The 16,446-nt window shown below is 49.9% G+C and overlaps 1 protein-coding gene across 3 annotated transcripts in view; it reads right to left on the bottom strand.

The window, feature by feature from the left end:
• Positions 1–16,446, bottom strand: part of PCSK6 (proprotein convertase subtilisin/kexin type 6) — a 178,549-nt gene that overhangs the window by 50,059 nt on the left and 112,044 nt on the right. For all 3 annotated transcript variants that reach the window (XM_082736643.1, XM_082736644.1, XM_082736645.1), the window contains 2 exons: positions 9,587–9,775; positions 5,688–5,824 (listed from right to left, as the gene is read on the bottom strand). In XM_082736643.1, the coding sequence (XP_082592769.1) occupies positions 5,688–5,824; positions 9,587–9,775 (326 nt within the window). The remainder of the gene's footprint in view (positions 1–5,687; positions 5,825–9,586; positions 9,776–16,446) is intronic.

Raw genomic sequence — 16,446 nt, 5'->3', positions numbered from 1 at the left:
CAGCCTGAGTGGATGAATACATGAGAGATCTGGAAGGAACAGAGGCAGGAGGATCCGACAGATCCAGACCAGCAGCAGGGGACTGAGGCACACGGTTTCCCCGGGGACTGAAACTGACACATTTCCCAGAGGATTGAAACTTCCTGTGTTCAGAAACACCCAGAATTAAAATGTTGAGCACTCTAGATGGGCACCTTCTGAAATGCAGCCGTACTCCTCCAGAAGATGTTCCACAAGATGGGATCTTTGCTCTGGTCCCACTGTCCCCGGATCCCTGGCCCAGGCCTCACAGGCCCTGGGTGGCCAACTGGGGTGGTCTGCAAAGCGCTCGCTAGCCCACCCTAGACACGGAGCTCCTTGTGGAGCTCACCCTCCTAGCCCCGGGCCCACGCCTGCTTCCCACTGAGGGGCAAGGTCCCAGGGTGCCCACATCCAGCGCTTAGCAAAGTTCAATAAAGGTGTGCTGAACACACTAATGAATGAAAAGCCACTTGTAAACTCAATGCAGCTGTGAATCAGGACGTGCGCACTCCTTTCCAACTCCTTGCCTGTCCCCTGGAGGAGAGTGATCCTGGGAGCAGACACACCCTTCCCTTGGCCCCGGAACTGAAGAGGAACGGGAATGACTAATCTGCTACCTGGTTTTTGAAGAATAGCTTTAAAACGAACGCCATAAATCGGGTTCAATCGGACAGGGGGTGAGGACTGTTTGAGCTAGCATACTCGGGAGACTCAGTTACTTAAGCCCTTGTCTTAACTGAGATTTTACAGTACTATTCCAGAGCCTGCACTAGTTGGTTCACTGGTTTAAGCAATTAAATGAGTTGCAGAGATTTGAAGGATATTGAAATGAACCACAAAGGAAGTACCCTTTGCCCCCGAAACAGCATCGCAGCAGCAGTGTAAAGAAAAGAGAACAGCACTGTTCTCTCTGGCCAGCCTGTCTTTGTATTTGCTGCATTATTCTTGGCGCTGAGGTTGGCAGCCACCCTGACTCAACAACCAGGGAGGGAAAGACATGTGCTTTGGGATGGCTCATGCCCTGGGCCCCGATGACACTGACAGGCAGTTCTCAGGCCTGCTTTTCTGCTGGGCCACAGAATGCTGGAGTCAGTAGGAAACCTTGCCCAAATGATGTTGCCTTCTTGGTTGAGGACCCCAAAAGACACCAGGTCAGTCTTGACCTGAACATGTCATCCATCGCTGGACATATCCCTGCTTTGAAAGGCAGACTGGTTGAAAGCTCATTCTCCCTCTTTTTTTTCCCCCCTCCCTCCCTCCACCCTAGAGAGATGCTGCTGGAACCAAGACCAAGCCCCTCTTGCAGAGGGAGGAGCACTAATGCCTGGGTGTGCTGAACAGGTAGCCCAGAGGGAGGCACCCATCTTGCTCCTGCACAGAAAGAAGGACTTGGAGTAAGCAGCAATGGTGAGGCCGCTTGCCAGCACTTGTTTCTGGAAAGGCCAGCTCAGGAGTGGCACCTCTCTAAGGGGTAAATCTTGTGCAAATGAACCGCTTGCAGGAACAGCTGCAGGAATGTGCAGACTGTGTGACAGTGTGTCCCTGTCCCCCAAATTCAAATAAGCCATGGAAGGCCAGAGCTAGAAGATTTGTCACAGGTAACCCCCCCGCCCCCCCCCCCAAACTGAGCTCCTGATCTCTCCAGCGTCCCCAACCCCTCAATGTCGCACATCTGGGAAACTGTGAAGTCCGTTCTTGCACTGCACAGAACAAAACTTCTGGAGTCCTCGATGGCCCCTCTTTTCTCTCAGAGCCCACATGGGATCTGTCAGCATATCCTCTCTACACAACTTTTAGAATCTGACAGTTTCGAATATCTCTACTGCTCCCACCCTGGTCTGAGTCACTTTTTCTCCTATTGTGACGATGACCTCTCTTCTGGTCTCCCTGCCTCCTTGCCTCTGCCCCCCCTCCGACCACACTTGAGGGTAGTCTGACCCAGCTATCTGAGAGATCCTAGGAACAAAAGTTCAGATCATCTCTCTCCTCTGCTTAAAATCCCCCAGTGGCTTTACCTCAATCCTTGTGATGGCCTAAAAGCCTGGTGCCATCTGGTCTGGCAAGACCTGGGGTACCACTCAACACACCCCGTCAGTGCCCACATGCTGATCCAGCCACCCACGGGCAGGGCTGGCGCAGGGACGCCTGGGATCTCCTGGGCGCCTGTGATCTCGCCACCTACCCAACCCCTGCAGGAGGAGGAGGACAAGGGTAATCTCGGGCCAGCAAGACCCCCTCCAGGATGTAGACGAGCCACACGGGTCACAGCTGCAGAGAGTCAGGCACATCCTCTCTTAGATTTCAGAGAGCACCTCGCTCTGCTCTGTTTCCCAGCCGAGGACACGAAGGCCCAGAGCGTGACCCTGACTTGCAAAGTTCTTAGAAGTGTAAAGAAATACCTACCAGAATCACAGCTGTGTGCCTGCTCTCTGCCACTACAGACACGGGCCTCAGACAGACAGACTGTGCTGACGAATATACAGCCCCACAGATGCCCGGGTCCGTGTCAGTGCGGCTGCCAGCTTCTGCCGTGCTGACCTCCCGGGCGTGAGGCAGCGCTGATGGACGCCGGACGTCCGCCTGGTGCCCACGGCAGGGAATGCTTGAGGACGCAGGTGGTAGGAGACATGGGTCCTTAACTTTTCAGGCCAGGGCACTTTGGGGCTTTTAAAAGGAATACGGGAGCTTCTACTTTAAAATATGTTTCAAGTGATTTAAAATTTTGCTTTTTTTGTCTTTTTAGACTTTGTTACCATAATGTCTTATTAAGATGGTCATTTATTATCCTAAAGGCAAAAGAATGATTTTGAGGAGCAGGGGCAGGGAAACCTTATAGATGACTTGATCATTTAAAGTTGATTTTATTTTTTTTTTTTTGTTTTGTTTTAAAGATTTTTATTCATCATTTATTTGACAGAAAGATCACCAGTAGGCAGAGAGGCAGGCAGAGAGAGAGAGAGACAAAGAAGCAGGCTCCCTGCTGAACAGAAAACCCGATGCAGGGCTCTATCCCAGGAACCTGAGATCAGGTCCTGAGCCAAAGGCAGCGGCTTAACCCACTGAGCCACCCAGGTCAGGTGCCCCTAAAGTCAATTTTCTACATAAGGCAAGTCAACGCTCTTTTCTTCTCCCTGGTTAAAAACAAAACAAAACAAAACAAAACAAAAACCCAAAACGGTGCTTCATGAAAAATTCAGAAAAGGAGCAGGGCAGGGGAAGTTTTGAGGGTGATCAAGAAGCAGGCCCCTGGGGACAAAAGAGAAATGAAAGCGAAGCTCTGGGAAAGGTCTCCACAGATAAGTGCCTGCGAGGAACATATCTCCACCCTTCTCTATGAGTCTGAATCCGACAGAGAGAGATATGAAGACATCAGGGACTGCTATCGGTGACCATAGAAGAAGACGTAATGATTATACTAATTTCCTCTCCTGGTGTAGCCCCATCACCTCCGTCAGTGCCTGGCCCAAAGTAGGAATTCAATAAAGATCACTTCAAGGTATGGTTATGAACCAAAAAGAGAGTGATGAAAGGCTGCCTTCCCAGAGTCAGGGGGAAATCTGAAAGCAAAATTAAGAAAACCCTTCTGTTTACAACAGCATCAGAAATAACAAAATACTTAGGAACAAGTGTCACCCAGGAAGTACTAGACGTGTGGACTGAAAACCACAAAACAATGTTGAAAGAAATGAAAGAGATCAAAATAAAGGAAAAGACATTTGTATCCATGGATTGGAAAACTCAATATCGTTCACATGGCAATATTCCCCAAATTGAACTAGAGTCAGTGAAATCTCTATCACAATTCCAACTAATTCTCCGTCCCCCCCTGAAATTGACAAGAGGACCCTGTGATTTGTATGGAATTGCAAGGGACCCAGAATGGCCAAAACAATCCCAAAACAGACGAGCAAAGCTGGAGAACTCATAGTTCCCCATTTTGAAACTTGCTACCAAAACTATGATAATCAAAGCAGAGTGGTATTGCCCTAGGCACAGGTGAACAGACCAGTGGAAGAGACCCAAGATTCCAAAAATAAACTCCATACATCTATGGCCAATCAATTTTCAATAAGTATACCAAAGTCATCCAGTGGAGGATGGAACAGCTTTTTAAATGGTGCTAAGACAACTGGATAGTCATACACAAAAGAATGAATCCGCACCTTCAGCTTGCACTACATGGAAAATTAATTCAAGGGGCACGCTGGGGTGGCTCAGTTGGTTGAGCGACTGCTTCGGTTCAGATCATGATCCTGGAGTCCCAGGATCTAGTCCCGCATTGGGCTCTCTGCTCAGCAGGGAGTCTGCTTCTCCCTCTGACCTTCTCCCTTCTCATGTTCTCTCTCTCTCTCTCTCTCTCTCTCACATAAGTAAGAATCTTTAAAAAAAAAAAAGAAATTGTTAGAAAATTAATTCAAAATGGATCAAAGTCCTAAATGTAAGAGTTAAAACTATAAAACTCTTTGAAGAATACAGACTTCAATCTTGACGATAGTTTCTTAAATATGAGACTAAAAGCACAAGCTATACAGAAAAAAATAAACTGAATCTCATCAAAATTGAAAACTTGGGGATGCACCAAAGGGTGCAACCAAGAAAGTGAAAGAATGACCCACAGAATGGGAGGGAAAATTTGCAAATCTGGTATCTGGTCAGGATCTAGTATCCAAAATATTGAAAGAACTCTTACAACCCACAAATAAAAGATAAACAATCTGGTTTTTAAAACAGGCAAAAGACCTGAATAGACATTTCTCCAAAGAAGATGTAAAAATGTCCAATAAGTCTACAAAAAGATGCTTAGCATTATTAGTTATTAGGGAAATTAGTACAAATCAAAACCACAATGAGATATACTTCACACTCACTAGGATGGTTATAATGAGAAGAAAACGAAAATAATAAAACAAATGTTGGTGATGATGGAGAGAAACTAAGATCTGCATATCGTGCTGGTAGGAAGGCAAATGCTACAGCCACCGTGGAGAACAGTTTGACGGTCCTTCAACCAGTCCGACATAGCACTGATATACAACCCAGCCATTCCCTTCCTAAGTACACAATCAAGAGAGCTGAACATATACACCCACATAAAAACTTACCTGAGGATGTTCAAGGCAGTGTGATTCACAACTGCCATTTAGTAGAAACAACTCAACTGTCCATCAACTCATCAAATGATAAACCAAGTGTTATATATAAAATCATATACATATACTTAAATCGCATTTCGCTGGGGAAGGGAATGGAGTATGGATACATACAGATGAGTCTTGAAACCATTATGTTAACGGGAAGATCCAGTGGCGATAGGTGACATACTGTGTGATTCCGTTTACGGGAATGTCCGGAAGAGGCAAATCCATAGAGACAGAAAGTTGATTTGGGGTTGCTGGGGGCTGGGAGAATGGGGAGTATCTGATTCATGGATATAGGGCGCCCCTTTGGAGTGATGACAAAGTTCTGGATTTAGGTAAGTGGTGACTATTGCCCAACTCTGTGCATGTTCTGAAGACCATTTAGTTACATGCTTTAAAAACCATTTCCATGGTGAATTATACCTCCATAAAAGAAATTACCAGAGGTGCTGCAGTTAAATAAAAGTCTGGAGTTAACAAAAGGGCTGAGATACAAAGTGGTGTGTGGAATTCCCGAGAGCCACTGACCTTGCTTCTCCGGGTTGCGGACCTGGGACGGCATGTCTTGGATTTCCAAGGTCCATTCCCCCTCGGCCTTCTCTCCCCAGCAGTGCACGGTCATGAACTCCCAGTTGGTGAACCCTTCGTTGGAATGATCCAGCAATCTGCAATCAGAGACGCGGGGTGAGAACACAAGAGGGTCAGGAAAGGAGTGGTGCGTAGGGGGCCGGGCCCGAGGGGGGCTGTCTTCTGGCTTGGAATTAGTCCTTAGGTGATGGGTACGATCTCACTGAACAGCATCTCAAGGGGAGCAGCTTTGAGAATGGAAGGAAAAGGCGCCTGGCTCTCAGCTGGGAAGAAGGCAGGGTAAAAGCTGGGGATGCTTTCAAACCTTTGACTGATGACCCCACCCTGGCCAACAGCTTCACCCCCATCATCCTGCTGGGTCCCCCAAATATTCTGAGAGGCAGGCAGGCTGGCAGGACTCACGGGGGCCCAACCGGGACCAGCCAGCGATGGTCTCCCTCCTGCCATCCATCCCCATTATAGACAGAGGGATCCCACGGGTCGTGATGAGTGGCAGGTCCAACAGCCATAACCAGCTGAGCTGGGACTCACTCAAGGGCATTCTGACCCCTGTCCTTGTTCTCTCCAGCATCAAGAAGTGTTTCAGAGGTTACCAAAGAAGACCCTCCAACCTCCCCTACCCCAATGCCAGCAGTGATCCTCCAGAGCCCATCTCCCAAGGCCTGGGTACACAAAGACCGAGGCCAGACCACATGCCCCAGGAGCATCACAAAGCAAGCCTTTCTAAGATGCCAGTCTGTGGAACAAATGGAACCTTCACACCAGTCCCAGGGCCAGCTCTCGCATGCTCTTCTCCAGAAGAGACGAAGAGGGGAAAATGTGCAACTCTCCGGGGCTTAAGGGTGTTTCAACAGGTGCATTGGGCGAGATGACCTAATGGGACTGGCTGCTTTCCAGTGTGTGCAGGAGGCACCCTCCCCTCCGCCAGTCTCCCCCTCCCAGGTTCTGAGGAGCCTCCAAAGCCCATGGTCTTTCCAGACTGTGATTTCAGCCCAGATCCATTTTTCTCTCGTTTGACTTGAGCAGGAAACAGGAAGCAACTCATAGGCTCCCTCGTTCTTCTAATATCCCCCGAACAGTCTCGGGTTCTTCTCCCTTCCTCTTCCTAACCCTTCTAACTTTGTTATCTCTCTTTTGGGACAGGGTCTTAACTTAACCTGAGAGCTCCTTATTGCCCGTCAGAAGTTCAAATGCACGTTTTGTGTGATGCAAGACTGGATTCCTGATTTGGGTGTTCTCTGAACATCCAGCGAATGCATAAACGTGCTTATCGCGAGAACATTCCCTGCGTGGAGGAGAGGGAAGGGGAGGGGGCACATCCTGTCCTTTCTGGTAAGGAACTGCAAAGGTCAAGGCTAATTTTTCGCACATGATGCCAAGCCGAACAGAACACACTTGGGACAGGACAAAGATAAACGGTCCTTTAAGGGCTGAAAGACTTAACTGAAAGTTCACTTAACTCCATGTCAAAAAAAAAAAAAAAAAAAAATCTGGTGATCTGAAAAAGCTGCCCAATGGAGCACGATGTGAAAGAAAGGAGAAAGTAACAGATCCCCAGACACGCGCGCTTGATAGAATCACAAAATCTGTGCCGTGGATGAACAACACATTCCCAAGATGGAGAGGATTGCCAAGTGGCCGCAAGGCAGGTTTCAAGGGCTCGATGGCAGAGGAACAGCAAACGGGTCGTCGTGAACCCAACGATCCTGGCAGGCCCCGCTCTCTTTCATCTCAGGGGCTCACGCTGGACCTGAGCAGGATGGGGCTTAGAAAGGAAGGAAAAAACAGAGAGCGGGGAAAGCCAGTGGGAAGATGCTGGGGTGCCGGAAAGTTCTTCCAGCTCAGGTAGACGGACGCAGGAGGGACAGGATGGGAACCCAGCCGCCGGGCCAGGCGTTTTCACCTGCAGCATCATATCCAGTTCCTGTAGCCATATGGACTGCGACAGGAGTCAAGTGACATTTCCGGAAGTGAGGAGTAAAGAGAGGAGAAGCGGCTGGCTCCTGGGCACCCCGCCAGGAAGTAAAGGAGCGGGAGCAGCAGCTCCTTGGAGTCTCTTGGCTCCAAAGCCCATCTGGGTGTCGGTCCTTGCAAGTCATGGCTGCCCTGCTGGCCTACGACCGGTCACCCCAACTTCCAAGCCTCATGGGGGCTCTCGGTCCACCCAGGTCACCCTCTGGTGCTCATACCTGGTTCCTGTCTCGAATTCAGGGCTCACCCCCTCGGAGGCCTCCTGGTGTGTCCAGCCTGCAGCAAACGGGGCTCGGGGTGGGGGGGACCTCGCGGGAAGCCAGAGAAGCGGGAGCTTGTGCGTGGCCTAGAGTGCCTGAAGCCGCCCTGCCCACCTGCCCATCTGCCCAGCTCCAGTCTGGTGTCCGCACGGGGAACGAACGCCCACCACAGAGGACTTCCGATCTTGCAAGGAATGCAAGAAGTCCGGACTTTTAGATGGAATCTCTCAAAGTTCCAGAACAACAACTGCAACTCAGGCTGTAAAAGAGCTTAACAGCGTGGTGGGCCAGCTGGTACCCTCAGACCGCTCGCAGCCTTGTCACCTCCGGGCCAAGGCAAAGGGTGGTCCCAGCCTTGGGAGACAGATGCCCCCTGTGGCTCTTGTGCTACGCGGCTGGCACCTGACCTGGTAGGGAGGGCCTGAGCCAGATGGCCGAGCCCTGCAAACCCACGAAGCCAGGATCTGGTCCCAGGGCTGGTTGCAGGGCACCGACCACAAATGCCTGCCGCCCGCTCTCCTTCAAAGGCCGGCATCTGCCTGTCCCTGCAGCAGGCCAGTCTCTCGGTCTTCAGCCACGTAGGGGTGGGGTGGATGGGGGTAAGAGAAAGGCAACTCCTGCCTGGTCCTGAACAGAGCCCTTCACGAGACCCTCTTTTCTGAACCCTACAGCCTGACTCTGGTTGCTACCCAAGGCAAGTAACCCAAGTGAGGCAAGTGGGCCCAGTGTGGGCAAGCGGGGAATAGGGCTACAGCCCAGGGGATGGGGAGAGGCAGTCGTAGGGGGTCTCCTGGTGGTGGGGGGGGAACATAGTCTGGTTGTCAGCTATTTTTCAAGAGAAATGCTGGTTTGTCCTGAATCCTTTGTCTTTCCTCTGCCTCTTAGACAAGGGAGGCCCCAAAGAAGTCCCAATCTCTCTCCCCCTCCCCCAAGCTCCCCCAAATCCCTTCAGGCCATTCACCTGCCAGCGACACAGATACATCAAATCACTTGTCCTTGTTTCTGACCTTGTGGAAGAAATGGCTCCATGGCTTTCCATGATGTGAAACTCCAGAATTTGGAGCCTGTTTCTGGGGCCTTCAGCTAAACAGGGACCCTCTCAGGCCCACGCATGAGAATCCTGCCCCGAGCAGCCTCTGAGGCCCCCACGTGAGCCACATCGCCCACAGAGCAGAGCCTTCTGCCCACACGAGTTCAACAGCGCTACGTACAACCGGACGGCCGTGCAGGAGCTTTGGGAGGAAGGCAGTCCTCCTGTGATACACGTGCTCACTTCAGATGCCCAATGAATAGGAGAACAGTGACCTTCAGCGCACTTCCAAGGGCAATTAAGTCATAGCCAGAATTTCATAAATCTCTCCATTAAACGAAGCAGTCACACACCCTCGTCACCCCAACCTGGAAACAAAAGCTCTCCAGGATGGTTCTAAAGACCAGGTTTCCGGTTAGTAGGGGGCACATGCGAACGTCTCCAAGAGAAAGCTGCTGGCAGTACCAACCTGCCCAGGTGTCCCGCAGGGATGCTGTGACCTCCGGCTGGATGGGCCCTCCTGATAAGCCCCAGCACCCCTGCCCCAGCCCCGCTAGGCCAGCCTGGCCTTTAGTTACCTCTTGGCCAATAGTTGAGACTTGGTTCCCGAGGGAGAAATGAGGTGGATCTGGAGGTCTCCCCGGCGTGGGTGGGAAATAGAGATGCGAGCCACCACGTGCTCCAGGTAGCTCACGCGCTGGTCTGAGTGGTCGGCACAGGCAGTGGTCAGGGTGGTGGTCCGCAGAGTCTGCACCACGGGGATGCTCCTGGGAGATGAGGGAGGGGCTCAGGACTTGAAACCAGAGGCTCCAACTCTCAGCAGGAGGGCAGTGCATTGAGGCCCCCCGAGGTACCCCCAGGGACAGCTCCAACCCCTCCTGGATGCTCCCCTTGGAGCTATCCTGCCAGCCAGAAGACGTTCGCTCTTCTGGAACTTGCTTAGAGATTTAAAGAATGGTTTCACATTCAAACTCAGTTAACATACCCAGTGATCAGCCTCCTTAGTGCCCACGAGCTGGCTTCTAAGTAAGCCTATGATCAGCTCATTGCCTCAACTGCTGGGGTCAGAAAGGCTTTCAAACCCTACCACTTTGTTTCAAAGACTGGTCTTGATAATACAGGTCACGATGCCAAATGATAACAGCAAACATTCCCTAAGCAGACGGCATACCGGGCGCTAGACAGGGCACTCATCTGAGAATTTACAAGGATTAATCCATTACATCCAGAAAGAGGTCACACACAGCTACTGAGAAGCAGAGCTGGGATATGAGGCTTCAAGCTCACTGCCTCCGCCTTTGTGCCATACTGTCCCTCAAGGATGCTGGTGTGGGTCCATAGTTGTGTTCAAGATACCGAGGAAGAGTAGATCAACAAGGTACCCAGGGTCAGAGCCGGGCTTTTGTGCTGAATGCGCAAGCCAAGGCTGTAATGGCTGGCCCAGAGTCACGGCAGAAGGACAGGAACTGGTCCACTCCCTACCTGGGAGTACTGGGGACCCGATTCCCCAGTCATGCGTGGATAGTGTTGTCCCCTCCCTCTACTGTCCTCTGATGGGAACGGATGACAATTCTCTTAATAAAGTCAAGGCAGTTTATACCATATGGGATGAAATCTGAAAATAAGGATCGAGTCCCAATCATTCCCAAGTTAGTTCCACCAAAATCTTCTAATACTCCCTGGAGAAGGCAGATACAAAGCCTGCACCAGCATCCAGGCTGGGCACTTCCCATCGAGTCTGGGCCATCGTGGCTTGCCCCCACCATTAGTAAACTGGGGAAAGATCTCCTGCCTCCCAGCAGCACATTAATAATTCCCCACTGCTCAGCCAGTGCTTGGTTTATCACGGGGAGTGCTTTGCTCATTTTGCCCCGACTTTCTGCTCAGGAGGGGAGGCTCGAAGCGTGGGCTCGACATCTCTCAGGAATTACATCGCTTGGCTCTCCCGGGCCTGAGTCATAAAAAACAATCAAAACAGCTATAAACAGTGATGTAATTCCCTCGGAGACTCTGTAAATATTTGAAAACACGATTTGCCTGCATCATAAATTGATTTCGAGATGCTGACTTCTTTCACCACCTTCTCCCAAATGTTCCTGTCTGTGTTTACAGGTCAGCGGGCCCCCCACTGTGGCAGATGCAAAACCTCTCCTGGGCCCAAGAGGAAGATCAAGTGAAAGCAGAAACAAACACTATCACCAAGTTCTAAAAACCTGCCCCATCTGCTCTCACACCTTTGGCCATTGGGGAGGAATAATCACTCCTACCTAGAAATAGACCTGAAATGAACCTAAAAATAGACCTGAAATCCCTGAATCCTTAATCCTAAGGATAAGGCAGAAGATTCCAGAGAATGGGAACCAGGTACAAGAAACTGCAACCCCACCCCACCCTCACCTGGCCCTCTCCCTGTGGCTTGGCCATCTTGTTGACATTGAGAGGAAAATAAATAAATAAATAAACAAAAGCATCTCAAGGAGTATTAAATACTCTGTGACATTATTAAAAGCTTCTTGCATTTGCCTGAGGGCCTCTAGCTTCTAGGCCACCCCTGAGGTCAGAAAGCTTGGTTGATCTAATACACAGAGTCTGTCTGCCTCGCAGCTGCCCAGGGTGCGGCTGGCTGGGTGTGAGGGGGCCCACGGGTCCCTTTGGGTGTTAAAGCCCAGCCCGGTTAGATTTTCAAACCTAAGCCATTACCCCGAGCTGGGGGGTGGGAGGGGTGGGATGGGGGAGGCTAGGAGTCCCTTCCTCCAGGGAACAAGTCTAATTATAACAATTAGTTCTTAGGAAATCTCAGTTACAGGCCACCAGACCCCCCTCATTTGTACGAGTTCTAGGGTAGGGAGGGGAGCCCAGAACAGCCACCCAAGGACCGTGAGTTGTTCCCCTCCTTACATGCAGTTAGCCTTCCCCACATTTTATTTCTGCTCCCGCTGGAGCAAATAGCCTAACATTCCAAATCAGGAGCTTTTACATTTCCTTTAAAAAGAAATAGGTGAGGGATGGGGGGAGACTTGAAAATGTTTCAGGATATTCGAGCTGAAAGTTTTCTGTATTTCAGACAGAAACCCCAAGGAGAAGGGGGAAAGTCCCAAAACTGAGGCTGTATCGTATGGTGACTAACATAATATAATTTTAAAAAGGAGGAGGAGGAGGAGGAGAAATAGAAGGAGAGGAAGAGGAAGAGGAGGAAGGAGAAGAAGAAGAGGGGAAGGAGAAGAAAGAAGAAAGAATAAGGGAAGCCAAATATCAAGTCATCACTTCATAAGGATTAACTCTTAGGCTAAAGGTGAAACCATCAATGGGGTGGGGAGTGGGTAAGAAAAGAGAAGCTTCTCCCCATCCTACAGTTATTTCAAAGATAACTGTATCTTTGGGCACCTCAGCGGCTCAGTCGTTAAGCGTCTGCCTTCCACTCAGGTCATGATCCCAGGGTCCTGGGATGGAGCCCCACAGCGGGCTCCCCGCTCAGCGGGAAGCGTGCTTCTCCCTCTCCCACTGCCCCTGCTTGTGTTTTCTCTCTCGCCGTGTCTCTGTCAAATAAATAAAATCTTAAAAAAGAAAAAAAAATAACACAGAAAATGCAAGTTGACCGCAAAGCCGGTTTATTTTTTAGTTTGAACAACGCACAGGGATTAAAAATGTAATGAAAATGTAACTAAAAATGTTGCACGGTGATTAAATTCTGTAATTGTTGTCTGTGTACCCAAGGCCATCCTCCTAGGACTGCAGAGGAGTCCAAGGGGTTAAAAAAGTCCCACAAGACCTACCTCCAGACCCAGTGATATTTAAACTATGGAGACTGCCCTACTTTGAACCAGTCTCTGAGGACAGACTTGTCACTTCCTGTTGAACCACATTTCAGACTTAATTACTGATACTCCAGATGTTCCTCTTTCATCCTGAAGTCTCTTAAACAGCTCCCTTCTCCTGAGGGGGTGGAGGGTTCCCAACGACAGGCAGCCTTGACAGTGACTTCTAGTAACTCCTGACCGAAGCTCCTTCTCCTCCTGCCTCTCCCGAATGTGTAACAGCATCTGGTGTCTTGTAAATGTGTAGAAAAAAGATCCCAATCTACTCCAGTCAGTGCCCTCGCCAAATCACAGAGCATCAGAGTGAAATCCAGAGCCAAAGATAAACATTTTCAAGGACGGGTTTTCCCTGCTCTCTGAAAGTAGATTGTTCCTATGAAACCTTCCTCCAGCTGAGACCAAAGGCATAAAGCAAAGAAGCAATTACCATTCATTTATTCATTTACATGGGGGAAAAAAAAAACGTGGGAGCATTCCCAGACCCCAAAAGTCACTTCTCTTTGGCTTTTCTGATACCTTAGGACACATCTGGCTAATGGAGGCACAAAATAAATCGAGATAAAGCACAGACGCTCACAGACACTGCTCAAAGCTCTGGCGGCTTGATGCTGAGATGCTGGGTGTAGTTCCTAGGGATGGAGTTGGGGCGGGGGGGTTCTCACTTCTCAGGGCACGTGCTGCCTTTATCACACAGGACTTGCTGCAAAACCCATGCTAAATGCTATTTTTGCTTTCTGTCCCTTTTTTGGGTAAAAGCAGAAATCTTCTTCCAATTTCTTCAAGATCCTAAGGCTTTTTGTAAAAGCCATGTGGTATAAGGTGAACTTTCAGAAGTGGGAGATACTTGCAAAGCCAAGTGGCCAGGGAAAGCAAGGAGGGTGGGAGGTCTGGCGCTTACTGGAGCTTACCCTCCATTGTTGCACTTGTCTTTTTGCCCTGCCTGCCTGGGAACCCAGGACAAGCCGATATTGCCACTCCCAGCTTGAAGACTTCTCTCCAGCTCAGCTACAAGGGCAGATCTGGGCTCTGGCACAGAGCATTTCCAGGGTAATGCCTCCCTCCCAGGTGGCAGGGCTGGGGAGAGCTGCCCAGGTTCTCATTAGACAATTCTGAGATCACGCCGAGTGGAGCACCCACCAGAATTGGAAGGAAGGGGGCTCCTTTCCCCCTGCTGTAATTGGTATCTGTGTTGGGGAGATAAGGCTGCTACAGAGTTCAGGAGGATTACAGTGGAAAGAACGAGGAGGGCAACCAGGAGACCCTTTTGCAGACCTCCTAAAGGGTAGTGAGTAGCGTGGAGAGTGGTTAATTAGGACAGACTTGTCAAATTAAGCTGTACGAGAGCAGCTCGGTCTGTTGGACAACAGAGTCATCTGAACGGGGACAGTAAGAAGCTTCAGAGTCACTTCTTAGATCTATGTTCTAGGATGAACGTTCTCACCAGGACGGTCATAGTGTCTGAGGGTAGATAGATACTGTATACTTCTGACTCATATTCGCTGACATTTAGGGTTTTCCTGAGATGAAATTCCTTTTGATCATGAAACCACAGCACATCATATAGGCTGGAAGTAAGATTTAAAAAGAAAAAGCGGCTAACCCAGTACATCAATCTAGACATGCTGTCCGTGATTATGTTGTAAGGTGTTTTAACACAGGGTTTCAATTTATTTTTGAGCATTTATTTTTCCTTTGTGTGAAACAAGGGGCTAAATGAGCTGACTCTAAACATCCCTTTCAGCCCTAAGATGCGATCTGATGGGGAGTGAAAAAGAGTACGATACACAGTCAGTTCTCGTTATTCGCAATTCCGTATTCGCAAGTTCACCTAGATCAATACTGTGGTGCTTTTGTGGTCGCTTGTGGGTATGCGCAGAATGGCAAACTATTTGAGTTGCCCCATAGACACGCTCCCAGGTGAGGCCAAACAAGGGGATACTCTGCCTTCCGATTTTAGCTCTCATACTGGGAACAAGTGTCCTTCCAATAATCTTTTTTTTTTTTTTAAGATTATATTTATTTATTTGACAGAGAGAGATCACAGTAGGCAGAGAGTCAGGCAGAGAGAGAGGGGGAAGCAGGCTCTCTGCTCAGCAGGAATACTAACGCAGATGTGGGGCTCAATCCCAAGACCCTGAGACCATGACCTGACCTGAAGGCAGCGGCTTAATCCACTGAGCCACCCAGGCGCCCCCCAATGATCTATTTTTAATGGCACGTTTTTCACATTTTTCTTTTTCTTTGTTGGTAGCTTCACTGACCGCCGAGGAGCTGTCTGGTTTCCTAAGTGCTGGAAGGCTGAGCTGCACCTTCTAGAATAAACACGTCTGCTGGATATGCTTTGTTCACACCTGAGTTATAGCACTATTGGCCTTACAGGCAATGTTAATCAGTAACATATATGACATAAAATGCTTTTAAACAGAAACATGCATAAAGCAAAGTTACGTACGGATCAGTGGATGAAAATGCTGTGACCAGAGGCTCGCAGGAACCTCACCCTGGATGTCCCCAGCAGCGATGGTTCTGCGTCTGTGGTCACTTCACAGAACATCACTACTGGCCCTACTAAGAACTGGCTGGATTAGTTGAATTCAAATGGGAATTTTTGAAGTAAGTTGCATTTGGGGGGAAAACGTTTGCGGCAATAAATAAGCTGGGCAGGGCAAGGGGCGGTGGGAAAACAGGAAGGTTACTAAGATTTTCCAGTGTCTCCAGGGGTGGCAGGAGGCAGGACAAATACCAAGACCCAGGTATGGTCACCCCCTGCGCCGCAGGGCAGGACAGCGGAGCTCAAGAGTTTTCTTAGGACGTCCAGCCACGCCCTACGTAAGAATGACAGATGAAGAAGCTAGAAGCAAGGGCCTCCCTTCTAAGGTATCTAGGGGTGTGGGGGAAACCTGCTCAGTTCAGACAGAACCCAAAGGTAAGAGGGGATTTAGCTATTTTTTTTTTAAAGATTATATTTATTTATTTAACAGAGAGAGAGAGAGAGAGATCACAAGTAGGCAGAGAGGCAGGTGGGGGGCGGGGGGGGGGCGAGAAGCAGGCTCCCTTCTGAGCAGAGAGCCCAATGTGGGGCTCAATCCCAGGACCCTGAGATCATGACCAGAGCTGAAGGCAGAGGGTTAACCCACTGAGCCACCCAGGTGGCCCCTGGCTTTTAGCTTTTTCAAACAATCTTAAACCGGGCTGTGTGCAGTGCGGCTGTTGTGGGTCCCGACCACACAGGTACTCCCCATGGGGACATAGGAGCTATGTGGCCTTACTCGCCTGCCTAGCTAGCTAAACTGCTGCAGACACCTCAGTCTGGCCTCTGGGGTGCTGGCAGCTGGTCAGGGCTAGAGGAACCTCCAAGCAGCCAGAGTCACAGTGATTTCCTGCCCTCAGGGCCAGTGTGCCCAGCCTGCTGGGGATGCAGAGGGAAGAAAGGGAAGGCATCTCTTGGACAATGGGCAGGTCACTCCACTTGGTTCGGTCCTGCCTGAGTTCCCATGATGTGTCCCTTCCCAGGGGAGGCAAGGTAGGCTCTGGGGACAGGCAGCCTGAGGCAGGAGCTCAGCCCCACCGCCACTCAGCCCCAGGCTACTCCTAGCCTCCTTCGTGCCTCAGTTTCTTCAACG

Source organism: Mustela nivalis (assembly GCF_964662115.1).
Source record: "Mustela nivalis genome assembly, chromosome: 6".
Lineage (NCBI taxonomy): Eukaryota > Metazoa > Chordata > Mammalia > Carnivora > Mustelidae > Mustela > Mustela nivalis.
The sequence above is the reverse complement of the archived record's forward strand: the minus strand, read 5'-3'. Positions and strand labels throughout refer to the sequence as shown.